Genomic DNA, 20,604 nt, shown 5'->3' with positions numbered 1-20,604 from the left:
AAAATATATAGCTGCTTTAGTAGGCGCTAGAACCTTGAAGTAAATACTAATGGCATAATTTTTAAAATTTATTTATTTTTGGCTGCCTTGGGTCTTCGTTGCTGCACGCGGGCTTTCTCTAGTTGTGGCGAGCAGGGGGCTACTCTTCATTGCGCTGGCTTCTCTTGTTGCGGAGCCCAGGCTCTAGGCACACGGGCTTCAGTAGTTGCAGCGCATGGGCTCAGTAGTTGTGGCTCGCAGGCTCTCGAGTGCAGGCTCAGCAGTTGTGGCACACGGGCTTAGTTGCTCCATGGCATGTGGGATCTTCCTGAACCAGGGCTTGAACCCATGTCCCCTGCATTGGCAGGTGGATTCTTAACCACTGCGCCACCAGGGAAGCCCTGGCATAATTTTTTCATTTAATTTTTTTAAAGAAAAGAATCCCAGTGAATATATAATGAATATTTTTATTTTTATTTTATTTTATTTTTTGGGGGGGGTTTGGTGGTACGCGGGCCTCTCACTGCTGTGGCCTCTCCCGCTGCGGAGCACAGGCTCCGGACACGCAGGCCCGGCAGCCATGGCCCACAGGCCCAGCCGCTCCATGGCACGTGGGATCCTCCCGGACCGGGGCACGAACCTGCGTCCCCTGCATCGGCAGGCGCACTCCCAACCACTGCGCCACCAGGGAAGCCCCTAACTAATATTTTTAAAAAGCCAAGCATCAGTTGCATATCCATGAGAAGTCTACAAAAAAATTTAAATGTCCAAGCCTATCCATGGGTCCACGTTCTATATTGTTCTAGTTTTTTCTTAACCCACATAAATCAGTGTATTAAATTAAATCCTGTATTTGATCACATCTGCTTTTGCTGCTAAAATCAGCATATTAAATGTTGAAATACTTCAGTGGAGAAGTTCTACTTATTCTATGTCACTGAAAGAGCAGTCATAAAAATCCGACAGAAAAGCCTTCAGCTTTAAAGGATACTTCATTTACGTTCTATCTCTTAATGGCAGCACCTGTAAAATTATTATAGCCCCCCCAAGAGAGCCTGTGAACAGCAGGTGCTTCACAAAAAGTTTGTTATTAAAAGAACATATATACTCATTGCCTTTTGTTTATAATTTATGCTACGTGCCTTTTCATTATGAACTCATTCCTTTTGCCAAGAAAACTCACATATGACTAAAATTATGTTAACCTTTTTAAAAGTCTATGTCAAATCACTGTAAAATAATTCTTCAAATGAAGGAAGCTTTCTTCTTTTATCTCACACTGTACCAATTTTGAAATTGACTATAGTACATGGGGTCATCACTCCTAATTTTTCACCCCTCACTACTGTAATTATATACTCACACCCTGCCACCCAGGCAGTAGTGCCTAGCTGTGAACAGAGTGTTCTTCCACACCCCAATCCATCAATGTTGACATTGACCACGTGTCTTACCTGGTCAATGGGATAACAGAAATGACAGTGAGCCAGTTCCAAGCTTGTCTAGGCCTAGATCCAGACAAATCAGTCTCAGGCAAGCCCAGTCCACGATGGTCAAATCACAAACAAACTACAGACCTGTGACCATGAATATGCTTGTTCTTTTAAGGAACTGAGATTTTAAAATTGTTACAAAACAAAAATATATCAATGCTCAGTGTCTTTATATGGCTACTCATGTAACATTAGTCGCATCAAACCACACCTCCTTGGATTACCTATCCTAAATTAATAATAGTAATTTTCTTTGACTATCTTCTATTCCAGAAAACAGAATCAGTAACCTTTTTAATAAAGGAATTTTTAAAGAAAAAGTTGTCATGGAAAGACATTCTATGAAGTCTAATTTTCAGAAATAAACTACGATATGCCAAATAAGCTATATTTTAACAAACTCAAGTTATAATTTTGTAACCTCAGATGTGTCTACAATTTACCAAGCAGTTCTCTAAGTGAACTGAAAGTAACCCATCTCCCTAACTATCTGAAATACTCCAGAACCGCTCATCTGGTTTTTTGAGCAGTTCCTGAATAGCTTCCCTTCAAAACCTCACAGGTGTGAACTAAGTAGTGTTAGGAGGGGGAACCAGTATAAATTAGTAAAAATCTTGAATTAAAGAAGAGTTTAGTAAGTACAGTTTTGTTAATTTTGAATACTAATACTTTTAGGGTCTGTCTGAATCACAAGATGGGAATCATCTGTTAATTCTGTGGCTAGGAGTATGTCTTTCCTTTTTATGCTAAGTGATTTATAAATCTATTCTTTTAAAAAGCAGGGTAGATTTTTGTTTACACAAATATTTTATTAATTTTTTTCTGTCATAATTTGTATGAAGACAAACTGTAGCCTAACACAATTCAATTAAGACAAGTTATAAAAGTAATGAGATTTTCATGAATCAATTCCAAGAACATCATTGCCTTTTTAGCCATTTATATATAATAAAGCAAAACTAATATACAGTGTGAAACCTGTATATTAATAATTTGCTGAGCATGAGTCACTACAAATAATTCTTATGTTCATTATTGTTCACTAAAGCTAGCATCACAGAATATAAAAACAATATTTTAGCTTAGAAAGATTCTTAAGGCTAGTTCAACCACCCACCAGATATTTGAGTTAACTCTATAACATTGCTCCCAGATGCTCAGTTATCCTCTGGACCCTTCCAGTGAGAGGCAGTATTCCCAAATCAGGGGGACTGTGAACCTGTTTCAGTAAGTTAGCAAAAGGCGGTAATCAGGCCTATTGTAATTTCCACTTTTTAAATAAAATAATTACTTTAAAAATTACCCTTTTACACAACACAAATGGGAAAAGAATGTATCAAAAGAGCACAAATGATGGTGAATAGAGAACAGACAAGTCAGCTCACATCTGGACGGACTCTTGGGCAGCTTATCCTTATCCTTGGCTGAGCCATGACACCAATACTTGCATTTTGAATGTTAGGTTTTAGTTGTTTTTATTTTTGCTCATATTTTTAAACTTGCACTGATAATAGTCCAGTGCATACAGACAGGATGCATAAGGATATTAAATTAGCACTAGTAGAAGGGAAATAATAAAATAACAATTTTGCAAATGCACTCAGAATAGTCCTGAAGTTGCATTATCTTACTCAAAACAGTCATCAAGCACATCAAGAAGTCGCTAGCCCTTAAAAAAAAGAAGTCAAAAGGAACTAGAACATTCATAGCAGCAGATCTATGACTCAAATGCTTATCAATAGTAGAATGGATAAATTGTGATAGACATATAAGATGGCACACCAAAAGAAGTGAACAATCTATAACAACATGTAATAGCTTGGATGAATCTCACAAACAATGTTAAGAAAAAGAAGTCAGGGGACCTCCCTGGTGGCGCAGTGGTTAAGACTGCACGCTCCCAATGCAGGGGGCCCAGGTTCGATCCTTGGTCAGGGAACTAGATCCCACGTGCATGCCGCAGCTAAGAGTTTGCATGCTACAACTAAGGAGCCCACATGCTGCAACTAAGGAGCCTGCGAGCCACAACTAAGGAGCCTGCCTGCCGCAACTAAGACCCAGCACAACCAAATAAATAAATTAAATAAATAAATATTAAAAAAAATAGAAGTCAGAAACAAGATTATATACTGTTTGATTTCATTTATGTAAAGTAAAAAAACAGGCAAAATTCACAGCAATTATCCTTAGGGGGTGGAGGACAGTTAGTGACTGAAAGGGGCTCAAGGAAACTTCCGGGGTGCTGGTATTGTTATGTGTTTTGATCAGGTTGCTGATTAGACAAAGGTGTTTGTGAAAATTCATCAAACTGCCTTGCTTACAATTTGTACACTTTTATGTATGTATGTCACAATTCATAATAACTAAAATGTAAAAAAAGAAAGTAAACGTTAGACTTGATTGGGCTATTCACGTGCCCAGTGTTTTATTTGTGAAGTGTTTGATTTCCTTCTTCTCATGTCAAATATAGGAACTCAATATATTAAGTCTAAAAGTAATTTTGTCTAGTTTTAGAGCTACAATATGTAACTAATTTTAGACATTTTAATATGCATCTGTGTCGAAAATCAAACACAATGTTATTTTGAATGTGTTGAAAATTGTTTTCTTAGACAAATAATTCAGAGACAACTAAATGGTCAGTGTCACTTAAAATGAGAAAAATAATTTTAGTCTTTATATATCATGAATATTAATTATATTATCTTTAAAATTACCTTTATTATATGATCATTGATAATATACAAAGTTAAATTTTCATTTACATAAAATCACTTCTGTATCATGTGCCATGCAAAAATGAGGAAAAATAAACTCCTATAGGGGTTTATGAGATTGTCTGGTATAATGAAAAGGTTTTGAGAACTAGAAGGAAAGTTGGGCAAGAGTGTAGTAATAGAGAAAAAGAATGGTTAGAACCGTGGATATCAGCTGACAAATTCCAGACTTTCCACCAACAAGCTGTGTGAGCTCTGTCAGGTCAACACTGTCCAACAGAAATACACTGTGAACCACATTTGTAATTGTTAGATTTCTAGCAGCCACATTTTATTTTTATTTATTTATTTATTTATTATTTATTATTTTTTTATGTTTTATTTTTTTATTTTTATTTTTATTTTTTTTTATTAGTTTCTGCTTTATAACAAAGTGAATCAGTCATACATATACATCTGTTCCCACATCCCTTCCCTCATGCATCCCCCTCCCTCCCACCCTCCCCATCCCACCCCTCCAGGCGGTCACAAAGCACCGAGCTGATCTCCCTGTGCTCTGCGGCTAGCAGCCACATTTTAAAAGGTAGGAAGTATATGTGCACTGCAATACACCAATAAGATCTAATGCGACCCAAGACTTCATCGAAATGTAGTGCCGCCAAGGCAATAAAGTTGTGTTTAACAGAAAAATATTTCACAATGCTTTGGCTAAAAAATTTAAGTTTAAATTAGTTAAAATATGAAATTCCATTCCTCAGTCACACACTAACTGCACTTTAAGTGCTTCTGCCACACAGGACCAGTGGCTACCACACTGGACAGCATAGTTGTCAAGTCATTCGATCTCTCTGAGGTTTGCTTTCTTCATTGATAAACCAAAGGAGGTATTCGAGAGGAAGAATTCCCAGCGGAAATGTCTGCCAACCGAAGCCCACATGCCCCACTCAAAACAAAAGCCACGCAGGAATGCAGCGCAGTGTCGAGGGATCCTATGACTTTTCAGACAAAGTTGGAAATCCGGATGCTCACATAAAATATCTTTCTTTTTCCATGTAGACAACTACCGTGAAATTTTTCCGAGCACTGTGTGGGCCAAATGAAAACATATCCATATGCTGCTCTTTGCAACCTGGGTTCTACAAAGCTTCTTTCCTGTTTTTCCAATCTGTGATTTATTTAGGAGTTATTTGGCTTCTACATCTGGAAACTAAAAAACACAGCTGGAGAATCAGTTGAGTGGTGAGCTTCAAAGCCCCCCTGTGAAGTCAAGGTGAAGCTACAGAGCCTGTGGTGAAAGTTAGCAGGATCCCGGTGTGGGCCCGTGCCATGTCTACACCCCAGGTTGCGGAGGAGTCTGAGAAAGAATCATCTGAAGGTTAGGGACAGCCCAAGCCCCTAATTTTGGATCAAGGACAATGTGCCGGAGAGAGATGGAAAGGGCGGTGAAGCCAAGTTCACCACGCTGACTATCACTCTTATTACCCTGGGACCCAATCCTGTGGAGCCTGCCTCCATCCTTGAGGGCATGAGATGCAGAGAGGGACACGGTGAACATGCTGGTGACAGTAGAAAGCTGCAGAGGTGAAGCAGCAAGTGGTAGCGTGAGCCATCAGCAGCACCTTCCGAGGACACAGAGATGGGAAGTGGTGGGGGATGGCAGTGGACCCCAAGGAGGCCAGTTCTCAAGTCTAGCTGAGTCACCATCTGGGAATATTCTTAACTCTGAGAAGGCAAAGTAAAAAATTCTGTTTTGAAATAGGTGCTGTCAAAACCTCCTTTTAGTTCCAGGGTGAGGGAGCCTTGGAAACTGAGGATTAGTAAGAGTCCTGAGTTAGGATTCAAGCAATTTGAGCATTAATCCCAAGTGTGTCACTGTCTTGCTGTGTGACTTCTGTTTCCCCAAATTCAAAATGGTAATAATATTGCATATTGCTTTACTCAACATCACAGGTTTTCAGGACCAAATGATATCATGAATACAAAGCAATTTGAAAAGCATAAATGTCTCATGTGATAGCAAGGCATTTTTATTTATTATTTACTAAGCAATTACTAGTGGATTCTAGGAATGCAATTTATTAGATGTCATTTAAATCTCTAATCAGGATTCTTACATTTGAGGGAGGTAGAGTGGGTTTGGGCTTTAGAGGAATAGCAGTCAGCACTGATGACTCCATTACAAACCTGGCCACTTTCTAGAGGGTTCATGGCGTGGAACCAGGGGAGGTCAAATTCCAAGATGTACTTAAAAAAACCTCAGAAGGGGGAATTTGCCCGAAAGCAGGGGTTCTTAACCTTTTTCAGGTCACTGATGCTTTGAGGATCTGACAAAAGCTATAGCGTCTGTCTTGGAAAAAGGCACTTATACAAAATTGACATAAATTTTCAGAAAATTCATAGACCCCACAGATCCTAAATTGAAAATGCCACCCACAGACAAGACACACGGCGTGGTCTCAGACTGAGCTGTTGCCAGGTAGGAGGCAGTTTTGAGAACAGCTGGAGGCCTGAAATAAAAACAAAGCAGTCTTTCTTTAAAGGCTCAGTCTCTGCTCAAAGTATTGCTACCGTGGGACCCTCAGATGAACACTTCTCGGGGGCTAAAAAAGGGGTCTCACATGTATTCACAAATACCATCATTCTAGCTAACTGGGTTAGAAGCTACTGCTTCCTTGGGCAGTTTCAACAGAAAAGAGCATCTGCTAGCTTAATCCATATGGACCCTGACCAACCCAGGGAGCAAAAGGTAAATGAGAAAAAGACAATATGCAGCCTGTTAAGTGTCCCTAAGAACCACACTGCACATGTTAGAACTATACTGTAGAACACGTAGGGAATTTTCCCATTTTGGTTTTTGGGACAGAGAACAGAGACCACATGTCCCAAGGGACTTACAATCACTGAGAGTATCACCAAGAGAAGTCCCCAGCAACCTAGCCTAACAGAGAGGATCACGGCAGCAATCTGGCACCCACATAGATAGCAGGAGAGCAGGATGAGAATCACTGATTTCCTAGAAATTCAACAGCAACTTCTCACTGACAAGAACAGAACTCTCCCTGATTTGTGAATCAAGTATGGCCTCAAACATTTTGACAAAATATTCTCTATCCACTTCCTGATCTAATCTCTTACAGAAATATGTTTAGGAAAGTACAATGGAAGTCAAATGGAAAACAGAAATATTCATCTCATGTATCTCTAATTATTAAAGTATGTTTGGAAGAGTGAGGCCATACTGTGAATTTGAAATTACAATTGTTCATAAAACATTTAATGATTTTTTCATAATATGCTCATATGCTCTATTTTTTATTTTATCAACATCACAAAAGAATACCTCATGTATTGCAATATTTAAAACCTGACTTTCAAAATATGGATGAATGAACAAGTTGAAATTAATAATGCTCTTTCTTTAAATCAAAGATATTTATCTTTCTAAGACCAGTTGAACTCCATTAAAAAATATATCTTCTGATTATCAAATAATGAGGTCTTCACCAAGGACTGCAGGCTATATGAAGTCAGAAGAAACATTCAGAAGCAAATGAAAATACTATATGAACAAACACACTGCACTGCATTCCTATCTACTTGCCAAAGAAATACAGTCATTTGTAAGAGTAGGAAATTTTCACAAATTGTCAATGGATTTTGAAACTCCCCAAGGACAGGATGGCTTCCACTTTGGAACTTCCCCTAACAGCCTCTAGTTAGGTTTATACTTCAGAGAGATACCTGGAAATCTCTTTTAATTTTAATTCTTCCAGGTCAGATGGTTTAAACAGCAGATAATTTCCCTCTGTAGTTCCATGACTTCAAATGCCACTTCTTACTAATATATGTCAAATTAAATGGTAAATCACATTTTAATATATAGTAGAACATTTTTACAAATGTATTATGTTGGATATTCCAAGAATATAATTTAGAACAGTGCCTGGCTCGGTCTCTGCTCAAAGTATTGCTACCGTGGGACCCTTTGAGCAAGTGCTCGAAGAATGCCAACAATGACCATGTCCTTCTCCCCTTGTGGGAGGCAGCTACTAAGATGGCCCCAGGTGATCCTTACTTTCTGTTATTCTTGCCCTTGAGCACAGGCTGGACTTGGTGATTAGATTCTAATGAACAGAATATGGCAGAAAGTGATGAGTTATCACCTTCAAGATTAGGTTATTAAAATACTTTCACTTTCATCTTGGATTCATACACGCTCCCTCTCTCTAGCTTTCTCTTGGATCTCTTACCCTGAGGGAAGCCAGCTATTATGTTGTAAGTTCCAGGTTGGAGTCATGGGCCTTCAGAAAGGCCTGGATGAGTGAGATTGGAATTGGATCTTCTGAGGCCTGCCAACAACCACATCAGTGAATTCTGAAGCAGATCCTTCAGTTCCGGTCAAATTTTTTTTTTTTTTTTTTTTTCTTTTTTTTTTTTTCTTTTTTTTGCTGTATGCGGGCCTCTCACTGTTGTGGCCTCTCCCGTTGCGGAGCACAGGCTCCGGACGCGCAGGCCCAGCGGCCATGGCTCACGGGCCCAGCCGCTCCGCGGCACATGGGATCCTCCCAGACCGGGGCACGAACCCGTATCCCCTGCATCGGCAGGCGGACTCTCAACCACTGCGCCACCAGGGAGGCCCTCCGGTCAAATTTTGAGATGACTACAACCCTGATCAGCAGTTTGACTGCAACATAGTGAGACAGAGATGTTCAGATAATCACCCAGCTAAGTCGATTCCTTTCCAGCAAAAACTGTGAGATAATATTTGTCATTCTAAGCCGATTCAGTTTGGGGGTAATTTGCTATGCAGCAGGATAACTAATCCAGATTTTAGAAGTGGGGTGCTGCCATGACAAAAACCTAAAAGGTCGTAGAGGCTTTGGAACCATGTAGTGGGCCTAAGAAGAGTGCCAGTGACAGTGTAAAGTGCCTTGGACATATTGTTCACAGAATTTTGAACTTTGAAGAGATTTCTATTAAGGGCATGAATGAAGGTAAGGAAAATCTTATTGGAAACTAGAAATTACATAGTGGCAAAAGGTTTATGTGTTAGTAGTACACATAAACTACTTATGTGTGCTTACGTGACCTGCAGACCCATGCATTTATATGAGACGTTTAAAAAGTGCCAAATGAACTGGGTGATTTAGTTAAGGAGCTTTCCCAGCAAAGTACTGAAGATGCTACCTGGTTCCTTCTTGCTGTTTATAGCAAACTATGAGAATATAAATCGGGGGAGGGACTACCATACAAAAAAGGAGGCAGGACCTGAAGGTTTTGAAAATCCTCAGTCTCTCTAGACAGCAAACAATGCTAAAGTTAAGAAACAGTTTCCAAGCAAAGATCATTTCTAGGGAACTGTCTGAGAAAACATGGTCTAAAATGAGATCAACGGTGTAGCTTCTGAAATCCTTTTGGTAAGCCCCGGGAAACGTGGCATCTCAGAGTACTATTCAATCAGACCACAGGATCTCCTACAACTTTAAGGGTGTGACTCACAGATACTCTCAACAGGCCTTTGATAAGTTAAAGGGCATTGTCTCTCCCTTGCCTCTGCAGAAACTCAAGGTAGAGAAGGAATCATCTCCAAGATAGGTGTGGTTTTTTGTCTAACAGAGTAAACCTCAACAAGTTTCACAGGAGACCCACAAAAACTTTGAGAGGATTTTACCAGCAGATACACTGCCAGTTTGGACTGGAAGGAATGGAGATGGTCCTAAATGAAAAAAGGCCATAGATCCCCAAAATTCTACAGGCGGGAAGCAGACTGAGAAAACTCAGCTGCCAACACACGCTACCTTTCATGAAAAAAGGAAGGATGACTCAGTAGTCCATAGGGTAGAATCAAGAACCATGGAGAATTATTCCCAGGCCTGGACCTAGTTGAGGAACATTTGCCTAACTGGATTTCAGAATTTTCATGGACCAGTAACTCCTACACACCTTGCACTTTCTGCTATTTTGAATAGGAATATGTAGGTATCATATGCCTGCCCCACTGTTGTATGTTGCTTATGTTGAGGTTTAGTTTCACAGATCTACCAATGAAGAGGAACTAAACTTGAGAAGTTGTACTTGAGGAACTACATCCAAGGAGCCATACCCACACCCAGATAAAACTTAGATGACTTCTGGATTTTGAGCCGATACTCACCTATCTAGTAAAGAGGATATATTTTTCATCTTCTAATAAAAGTGATGTTTGACATCAGTACTATTTAACATGTTTTACAGAATCAAACCTTTAAAAAGGATATAATGTCTTTTTAAAAATTACCCCTAAATGTTTGTTAATAGGTTGAGAGATTATTGCAGTAGGAAGCATAGATTTACAATATTAAATCTCACTAATGTAAAACTTGATAAACTTCTACACTAACCAATCAAGCAATTTATCAGCTGCCCAATATTAATCTACATTTAGAATACTTATAGTATCATAGCTATTGTCTAGAGCATACAAGCAATGTCAAAGTTCTCTTACATACCTTGATTTGTAGAATTTTTTTTTACAATAATTCCACTTAAAGAAGGGCTTTAAATGAGAGGTGAAATGGGAAATAGAATGTTTGACTCTCTTAAAATGATTATATATTTTTCTTAAGTTCACTTACTCTCAAAGGAAAGGACATGGTGTCATTCAAATGTTCTAAAATGCCTCATCCTTCAGAATGACAGCACATCTTTCACTTTTCTATTCACTACGTATCATATTGTGACATTTTATATGTGAAAAATAGTTAAAGCAATATTTTTTTTAAATGTCATACTATTATAACGAGCAATTTATTTCATGCCCATGTCCCTCCAGGCTATGAGCCTATTTAGTGAGCCTTATTAGTGTAGGGCAATGGCTGGCATGTCCTCTGGAAAAGCACCCACAGGCCAATAAAAAAAAAAAAAAGAACACAAGTGTGCCATTCAGAAATACATAGCATTGTTTAAAAATAGCAACACCCGGGCTTCCCTGGTGGCGCAGTGGTTGAGAGTCCGCCTGCCGATGCAGGGGACACGGGTTCGTGCCCCGGTCCGGGAAGATCCCACATGCCGCGGAGTGGCTAGGCCCGTGAGCCATGGCCGCTGAGCCTGCGCATCCGGAGCCTGTGCTCCGCAACGGGAGAGGCCACAACAGCGAGAGGCCCGCGTACCGCAAAAAAAAAAACAAAAAACATAGCAACACCCATGCTGCTCAGACCAAGAGGAGGGTGCTGCCAGTCTGCAGACGCAGCCGAGCGCAGTGAGGAGTGCTTCGCTGTTCTGGAAATCAGCGTATGTAGGCTCTGGGCTTAGCTTGAGACATATGCTAAGTGATTCATCCTCTTCAGGATTGTTTTCTTAACTGTAAAATTCAGTGTCTGTATCACCAAGTGATGCGTTCCTGAACGTCATACATGCAGGTACTCATAACACGAGTTCTTATTTTATACATGCAAAACCTGTATAGGTACAATGGGTGGCCAAATGCTCACTTTTTACCCTAACATAAACTTCTAAAAAGGAAACTACACTACTACTTTGTAGATGAAAAATCTGACTTAACTTGCCATTAATGGGTAGTAACCGTAAAATTTAAATACAATAAAACAACAAAACAATTATTCAAGTCTAGCTGTCAGGCTGTTGGCTGCCTGAAGTCTGCTCTCTGAAAACAAATGAGCAACTATATCTAGGAGAGAGGCTCTAGTATCAAACTGAGAGTTTCTCCTTGACTTGTCAAGGAAACACTGAAAGGGAATTCAAAAGGGCAGAAGTTTCTCGTGTGATTTGATGTTATTTTATGCAGCATCTGCAGATCACCTAAAATCAACTCCAGTATCAACTAAAATCACCTTTTTCAACAGCACCAAATGTCCTACACTCTGGAAATGCTGCATCAAATAATCACACCTGTTACTTCTGATTCTAAATTTTATCTTGAATCCTCACATGACCCACCTAACCCACTTTCTCAAAACCTTTAATATTGTCACAGAGACACTAAAATAATTTTGAGGGCAATGGAAAGAACACAGGCTAGGAAATCACATTGGGGTTCCAAGTGCAGATTCATTCACTAGATTCGACCTTGACACTGGCAACTTAATTTACCCCTCTGAGCCGCAGACTACTCCTTCACACCAAAGTGCTCAGTCAGGGTTAAGTGAGAAAATGCATGTAAGTGCTTAAGCCCAGCACCTGAATGTGGCAGACACTCAATAAATGGTATGTATTTAACATAATTTAATTCTTTCAAGGAAATTTTCAAATTTCTATCAAAATAAATTCGTTTCAAATACGAGTGGCTCGAAAGAAAAAATACAGTTGGCCATTTTTATTTTACAGTAAAGTTATACGTACCTTTCACTTCCAAACAAAGCTACAAAACCCATAAACCACTGACTGGCAAAAGTAGCAAAAACATTTTGTCCTCAGTGATAAAATAAGAACACTTATTTGTCAAAATGAAACACAGCAACTCTTAGCTGCTACCGTGCAAGGCGTTCTCAAGTCCTTTCTTACCAAAAAAGGGTCAACATGGTAGAAAAGACAGAGTGAGAGTGTCTTTAATCAAGTAAAAGTTTCAGCCAAGGTGGGCATATGGCTCTGAAAAGAGCCACATTTAGACCACAGATAATGACTCTATTACCTACTAGATGTAATACACATTGGGCAAAATAAAAAGTAGCCCAATATTAATCCTGCAACAGCATTCCTGGTTACCTAGTAAACGTCATAGTGATGCGCTCTGGGATTTGTGCCAGTCACATTAGATGTATTATTTCTAGTGCATGCAAGTGTGCAAAATAGACATTGCTATCCCCGGCGAACTAGGAAGAAAGCGAAGTTCAGAGGGGTTACCTGCCTGCTCAAGGTCACTCCATTGGTAAACACCAGAGTTGCATTCAAACAGTATCTGATGCCAAACCCACTCCCCCTTCACTAGTCCCTGTTTCTTTCTTTTTAGGACATGCAGATGCAGGGAAGAATCATCCCCAATGCTTTGAAATGCCATAAACTGATGTTAGTCCCCTTCTCTCTCTCTCACGTCTTCTAGTTTCTCTCAAATCATTTGCATTTTGGTCCTCCCAGCTTCAGTCGTCATTCTCAAACTCCAATTCACTCATTCCTTAAGTCTCTAAAACCTGGTCTTGTGTCCCAGCTCTTGGTAAGGCAGGAGGGCATTTTAAAAGGTCAAGGTAAGTTTTCCAATCTACTTGGATGTAGTGAACTGTATAACATGCCTGGGTCTTCTACCTCAGACTTAAACAAAAGGCTCAGATACTGAGCAATTCTCTTCCCTGGTGAACCAATATTGGCGAGTTCCAATTTACAGGGACGACTAAGGCAGGTACAATGTGTGGAATCACACATATTCGTGCATGTCACATATATTTAACAGAATGTTTAACTGAGTCATATTTTCAAAAGTTATCTAGAAGCTTTTATCTTTTATTCAGGAAATAAATCTTAAGGCAGGGTTTTACATAAAGAGTTTTTATGTCTGTTCCATTTTTAAAATAGAACAGAATTAAACAAAAACAGCTTGATAAATTTCACCTTTTAACTGCACGATGTATGTACTTCAGTGAAAATGTCCATTTAACAGACAACATCTAATTGATGTTTGTATATCCTAACTTTGCACTTGAAAACGAGTATCCCTACTACGCATTGCCTATACCCGTGGGGCTAAATTACTGAGGTCTGTGAACCACTCTGTTGTACATGAAGTTCCCCAGTATTCCAAAATGCAAGTATCACCCTTCTAAACACTGTACACCCGCTAACACTATTGATCCTATGACAAACTATTATAAACACCATTATCCTGATTATTACATATGATGAAAACAAATCACAGAGATGTTAAGTAACCCAAGATCACCCAGCTGGTAAAATATATATATATATACAGCAAGACATCAAATCCAAGAGCTCTGACTCCTCAGCCCACATCCACTACATTTCACTGCTCACCATATACAAGCACATTCATTGGCAGAGAGCCAATGAATATATAGGTATAGACCTATATATTTATTGATCACCTACTACAGTATATGCCAAGCACTTAGCACTGGAGATGAAAGAATTTTTTAAAAGCCTGGTCCTGAGCTGAAGGAGAACTTTTTTTTTTTTTTTTTTAAAGCAAATTCAGGGTAGGTTGAAAACAAAGAAGAAACCAGATACAATATGTTTTCATGCTCAGGCAAATGGGCCATTCTATGTCTCAGGGGAACATAATGCAAAGGACAACTAACTTGAATAAACATGTCACCCTAGAAGCACCAAACGTGTTTGTTTTAAATAACTGTAATAAACTTATCTGGAATAGGAGCATAGAAGACATCATATGAACCCTTTCTTGATGGTTTCTGGTCATCACTGGGAAGACCAAGAGCACTGCAATAATGTAATACAATGTTTTAAGAATGAGGGACTGTTTGCCCACCCCCCAAATTTAAATAGTTACATCCCTCTCCCAGATCTTATTGCACAAGGTTACTGCCTACCTCTGGCAATCACACCCTCTCCTAACCTGACATGATATAAAGAGAGTTAATTAGTAACCAGACTTGAATTCTAAATTTAAATTGTCAGGGAGGGTCCCTTCTCCAGAGTAAAGTACTTGGATTTATTCCAGTCTGCCTATTTTCTTTGATGTTCATTTAGGTACAACTAAAAAGGAGCTAATTATAAAAACCAATTCTGCCAATTTCAAAATTTTACCCATGGCAACCCTGGGAAGAGAAAATGATCAAATATCTCAAACAGGGACTGCTATGATAACAACAGCTAATGTTGAATGAGTGGTGCCTACTATGTGCTAGGTATGTGCTAGGAGCTTCATAGGTATTAATTATTTTATCCTCACAGTATTTTATAAAATAGGTCACTCTAATCTCCATTATATAAATAAGAAAAATGAGGCCCAAGATCACACAAAAAGTTGCAGGGCTAGAATTTGAATCACATGCTTGGGGTAAAAGAAAAAGGCCTCAAATGTCTTTGCAGCCAAGCCAGCGAAGTAAATGTGTGAATCAGCTCAGTCTCAAGATTACAGAGCTGTGGTTCTCGACCTCCGCTGCACATTGCAATCACCTGGGGAGATTGCCAGGTGGGTTCCACCCCACAGATTGCGACTTAATTGGACTGGGAGCTGCCCCCAGGTGATTCTAATGGGCAGTCAAAGCTGAGAACCACTGTTTATAGACACAGAAAATGGAGCATGGCCCCAAAAGCATTTTTGCTTTTTTGTTTGTTTGTTTGTTTGTTTGGCTGCTTGGCAAGGAACATGGGATCTTAGTTTCCTGACCAGGGATCTAACCCGCGCCCCCTGCAGTGGAAGCTCCAAGACTTAACCACTGGATCGCCAGGGAAGTCCCAAAAGCAGTTTTTTTTAAAAAAAATTTTAAGTTAACTAAACACTGAGCTGGTCAAAGGTTGTTACTACTGCCTTTGCCACCAGAGGTAACCTCTGCCCCACTCCACAATAAAATTAAGGAACACTATGGATGGAAGATAGAGAGGCTGGAAGACACAGACATTTGTTTTTAGTGGACGGAGCATTGCCAAAGTCTGGAACTTTCCCCATGTAACCCCTGCCATTTCCTATTTATGGAACTGTTCTACTTCAAAATACACTTGGAGTTAGACATAACCTACTTTCAGAATAATGTCTAGTGACAACCCATTATTAAACTGAAGATGACCTAAATATGTACATTTAACAAATGTATACTTTCAGATTACATGGCCAAATTACTTAACATTTTTCAAGAGGCAGTTTTTAAAAAAAGAAGGCCACTCATAATTAACTCTGATTTTAATCCAAGCCAGGTCAAGAGATCTCACATAACTAAACAAGTCTTAAGAATGGAGAGTTTAATGTCCTAAAAACAAATCTATATGTGTACACAGCACCGCTGAGTAAAATGTCATTTGTCATTCGAAAAGGGAAGCAAAAGCTGCGTACCATCAGAAAATCTTCATTAAATGGCCTGCAGATGTGAAATCTAAAATAAATGCTACAGAACAGAATTGTGAAAAAAGAAGAATTGTAAAAAAAAAAAAAAAGGAAGAAGAAGAAACCGTAGCCTGCTTGGGAAATAATTCTTCACACATAATCATACTGCAACTGTGCAGCACCACAATTCAAGAGGAAATGGCAAAAGACTAAATTAAGAAATGGACTGTAAGGCCACTCGTTCAAACTAGTTACAACATTTTTTTTTCATCACCTGCAGCAAAGCAAATGTTGTGTATTTTAATGGTCTTGTATTACCACTTACCACCCCTCTCCCCCATTACCACCACCAAAAGAAGGCAAATAAAAGGGGAAAAAAAAAACTGAGATGGATTTTCTAAATGGAATACTGCAAATAAAGGCCATGACTCAGAAATCAGGGCCTCCTTAGTCAGTGAGTTCCAACACTGGGAGTTTAGGCAAATGTGCTACTTGGGCAAAATATTTCAGTTATTACTTGGTTTTTTTCAAAAAGCAGACAAGGAAGTGAAGTCTGAGAAAGCAGACAAAAGTGCTTGGGACTAGTTTTCTCACCACAGTTAAAATTTGTTTGTTGACTGAATAAATATATACATTGAACCCCTCCTGAGTGTCAGGCACTGTGCAGTGCTGAGGCTGTATTGTTGAATGTGACAGCACCTGCTCTCATGAGTCTCCTGAACTAAGAGAACAAGGCACCAACCTTGCATAATCCACCATATACACCCTTCCAGTCACGTGTGTGAAAATCCAGTCCTGCCACTGTACTACTGGATGGCAAGTTTTTCCCTTGGTCTAACTGCCTCTGGTATCTTCTAAGTAAACAAGTAAATAAATAAATATCCATATTTTGCATACCAACAATGACTCATGGGTAAATTTCAACAAGTTTTAAAGAAAAATTTTTTAAAGTAAGACTGAATCAAAAAACAGATTTTCCTTTTGAACAAAGCCCAGCTCACGTATTTTCATTGCCTGTGGCTATACAGCTTCAGTAAGCTAAAAATACTTCCTTTGTTTCTAAGTTGGGAAAAGCAAATAAGACCAAGAATCAGCTGTGTATCCTTTTCTCTCATCTTATTTTTTTTTACTAGAAAACATTCAAAATAGCTAAAGCAACGAAAAGGTATCTGTTTTATATTTGTATAAATATACAATGACAGAAACTATCCATGCAGCTTGTATCTTCCTAGTAATATGAAATAAGCTATATTTGCATGATCAGCAAGGACTGTCAACATTTCACTACTCAGAGCCCTTTACTATTTTTTTTTTTGGTGGGGAGAGGACTGCATAAGTGTTGAAAACTAACCACAAGTACAAGAAAAAGCTTTCAAAAAATAAGTAAAGGATGACTCTGCTTTTAACAAGGCCACATGGTGCTTACTTTGCAGTCATGCATCATTTATGTGCCTGAAATTTACGTTAAATGGGATTCTAAAATAGAAGGATAGGAGCTTTCCGTCTTTCTGCAGGTGTTGCTCACGTTGTGTTTGCTGCGTGTCTGGCAAAGTGAAAAACCTGGTTTCTCCTCTTGCACCTCTCCGGGACAAACTGAAAGTTACTCAGTTTAATAAAACTTTTTTTTTTCTTTTTCCAAAAACATACCTGCAGGATGGTGAACAGTAGCGTGGACTTTTCCAACACATCCAACATCTCTAAAGTCACACTACTGAGTTAACAGAGATCTGCAACTAGCACGTCTAGGCTCCATTCGACTGGGCCATTAGTTTGGACCACAGGGTCATGGCTTAATTTCCCTTGAAGAAACAGCAGTTTGAGAAATCTCGGCCAAACTCCCCATTTCTTAGGCTACTGACAACGTCAACTGGAAAGCAAATGCCTAGAAACCAGGAAACCATGCCCCTCCGGATGGGCTGGCAGGAGCGGAGGCAGGGATCCTGGTTTGCCTGCCCGGATTGCAGCTGGGCCTTTGACAAGGGCTGGGGTAAAAGACTCAGTGTGTACCCGCCCTTCCATCGCCCAGTGGGACCTGGGCTGGCGCTGCCAATTTCAAATGTAACCACCGGAGGAAGCGGGAGGATGCGGATGTGTCATCTCTGACACTCCGGGGTCCGGGGGGGCTTGCCTCTGATGTCCCTGAAGGTCAGAGGTGGTGCCCGCGGTGCCAACAGCCCATCAAAACCACTTTTCCAGCCGGGGCGGGAGGCGCGGGGCAAAGTTGGCCACCGGCCGCGCGCGTCCCGTTAACCGTACCTTGTAATTGGGCGGAAAGGGACTCCTGGTGCTGCTGGTACTTGAGTGCCACCGCTTCGGCTTTCCGCAGCTGTGTCTGCAGCTCGTAGTAGAGCATCGCGCCATAGAGAAAGCCGAACACCACGGTCAGCAGCAGCAGCGTCTGGAAGATCCTCTTCTGCTTTCGGGAGCACATCCCGTTTCCCATAGTCCCGTCGGGACCCCGCGCCGCGGCCGTCCTCGCCGCCGCCGTCCCTTCCTCCCCTCGGCCCGAGCGGGCGCCTCAGCAGCGGCCGCCGCAGGAGGTGGCCGGACGCAGCATGAGGAGGAGACGCGAGACACAAAAGCTGGGCCGGAGGGGAAGTGGCGCCCGCTCAGCCTCCGCGCGCCGCGGGGCGTGCAGCCATCGACGCCGCCGGGGCAGCCGCCGCCGCCAAACTTTGGCGAGGCTGGCTCTCCGCGAGTGCCTGGGCCCGGGAGGGGGCCCTCCGCATACTTCTGAGCGGGCTGTCCTCGCGCCGGTCCGCAGATGCCGCCTGCCTTGTTCCCTCCTCCCCACTTTTTGGTCCGGCTGCCCCCGGCGGCGCTCGGAGTCCCGCCTCTGCCGCTCCCCGCCCCCTCGCGGAGGCTCCCACTGCGCGACTTTGTTGCCACCAAAAGGAGGGGGTGCGCGCCCAACAAAGGGAGCCGGGCACCAGGCGGCGCCTCGGCGCGCGGCCCGCGGGGGTGAGTAGCTGGGTGGGGGCCGGCTGCCCCGGCCGGGTTTGGGGGACGGCGGACCGGTGTCACTGACGGGGCTGCGGAGCCTCGGCCGCCGCCGCCTCCCACCTAACTTACGTGTCACCCACGGCCCCGCTATTCTGGCCAACGGGATTCCGGGAGGAAGTCCCACTCGGGCTCCCCGCTCATTGGGCCCGTCAGAGCCGCCGCTCCCTCCCTTCGGGGAGGCAGTGCCGGGCTCGATTGGACGCCCGCTTTGTCCGTCCGACCCCGGGGCCGCGCCTTCCCTCGAGCGCGGGGGCCGGCGAGGGGCTCCGTGGGCCGCGCGGTCGGCTGGCGCCGGGGTACGCCCACGTGGAGCGCTGGTGGCGGGGAGAGGCCGCGGAGCCAGCGGCTTGGAGGTCGGAGTGAGCGGGAGACGCGTCCCGGGTGACGGCTGGGAGAGATACGGGTGTGTGTGTGTGTGTGTGTGTGTGTGTAATCCTGCCCTTGGAACGCACGTGGGGAGAGGAGTACAGTGTATAAAGTGGGAGAGAGTGGATAGGAACAGCTGTGTACACTCCACCAAGCACCCTTTCTTTCCCTGTCCAGTGGGCAGAAGCGGCAGGCACACGGGATAGCTACATGGTCAGCACAATTTTCTTGTGAACCGGAGATGCCTTGCATACTGAGTCTTGCCCCATCCAGTGTACTATCACGGATGCGTGTGTCCCCATAGATGGCAAGACACAGGTCCGGAGACTCGAGCGCGCTAGCATGCTAGACTTACTGCTCAACTGTACACGTGGGTTGGGGAAATCAGCTTGTCTTTGGCAGAGGGGAAAGAAATGATCTCATATGTTACCCCTGGCTGCAAATAAAATAATTTTAAAACAAATCTTACAGGCTGAAATGAGTATGCATTTATTTTGTCATATGTATTTGTTTTATTGTTGGCAAAAATACATCAGTTACACTGCTAAGTTACATTTTAAAGGCCAACAAAGGTTCCCTATGTAAAAACAAGTAAAACAAACATAATAACTACAAACCTCTTCAAAGAAAATCCATAGTACATTTGTTCTTTCTATGTACTTGAGGGAAAAAAATTGAGGTTATGCATAAATTACAATTTTGCTTCTCTTGACCTAAATTCTAAAAAATAAATTATTTCTCAAATGCCTCAGTCATGTCATGGAATTTATCACATACTGCATACTTTTTAAGATACTTCAACCAGATTTTAGTTATCACTATCAATAATGGCCTGTGAGTACTCAAAATGAGGGTAGATCTGTTTAGCCACAAATACAACTTAAAGACAGCCCCTGGTGCAGAAATTTTTTCGTGTTAAAAGCCATAAAACTAACCAAATTTACAACCTAGCTAGCCTGTGACGTTTATTCTACCATAAAAACTAAGTGTGCCTGGCATGTGCTTTTCCCTAATAAATAACTTACGTTATATTTTTTAAATGCTTTCATTTACTATTCATCACAGCCAGGTTAAGTATTTGGCCCACATATTGGTAAAT

The 20,604-nt window shown here is 41.5% G+C and overlaps 2 protein-coding genes across 3 annotated transcripts in view; one reads left to right on the top strand and one right to left on the bottom strand.

Annotated features, from left to right (window-relative positions):
* GOLIM4 (golgi integral membrane protein 4) overlaps positions 1–18,931 on the bottom strand; it is a 76,953-nt gene extending 58,022 nt beyond the window's left edge. Inside the window, exon 1 of one of the 2 annotated variants that reach the window (XM_082625171.1) lies at positions 18,393–18,931. In XM_082625171.1, the coding sequence (XP_082481297.1) occupies positions 18,393–18,579 (187 nt within the window). In that variant the 5' untranslated portion in view covers positions 18,580–18,931. The remainder of the gene's footprint in view (positions 1–18,392) is intronic. The other variant, XM_082625170.1, reaches the window with a different exon arrangement.
* LOC309805957 (uncharacterized protein) overlaps positions 11,372–20,604 on the top strand; it is a gene marked incomplete at its 5' end in the record, with an annotated part of 119,926 nt that continues 110,693 nt past the window's right edge. The window contains 4 exons of the mRNA XM_082624324.1: positions 11,372–11,458; positions 13,134–13,189; positions 18,163–18,388; positions 18,500–19,097. Of these exons, the coding sequence (XP_082480450.1) occupies positions 11,372–11,458; positions 13,134–13,189; positions 18,163–18,388; positions 18,500–19,097 (967 nt within the window). The remainder of the gene's footprint in view (positions 11,459–13,133; positions 13,190–18,162; positions 18,389–18,499; positions 19,098–20,604) is intronic.

This window comes from Mesoplodon mirus, assembly GCF_964341445.2.
Source record: "Mesoplodon mirus genome assembly, chromosome: 6".
Taxonomy (NCBI): Eukaryota; Metazoa; Chordata; class Mammalia; order Artiodactyla; family Ziphiidae; genus Mesoplodon; species Mesoplodon mirus.
The sequence above is the reverse complement of the archived record's forward strand: the minus strand, read 5'-3'. Positions and strand labels throughout refer to the sequence as shown.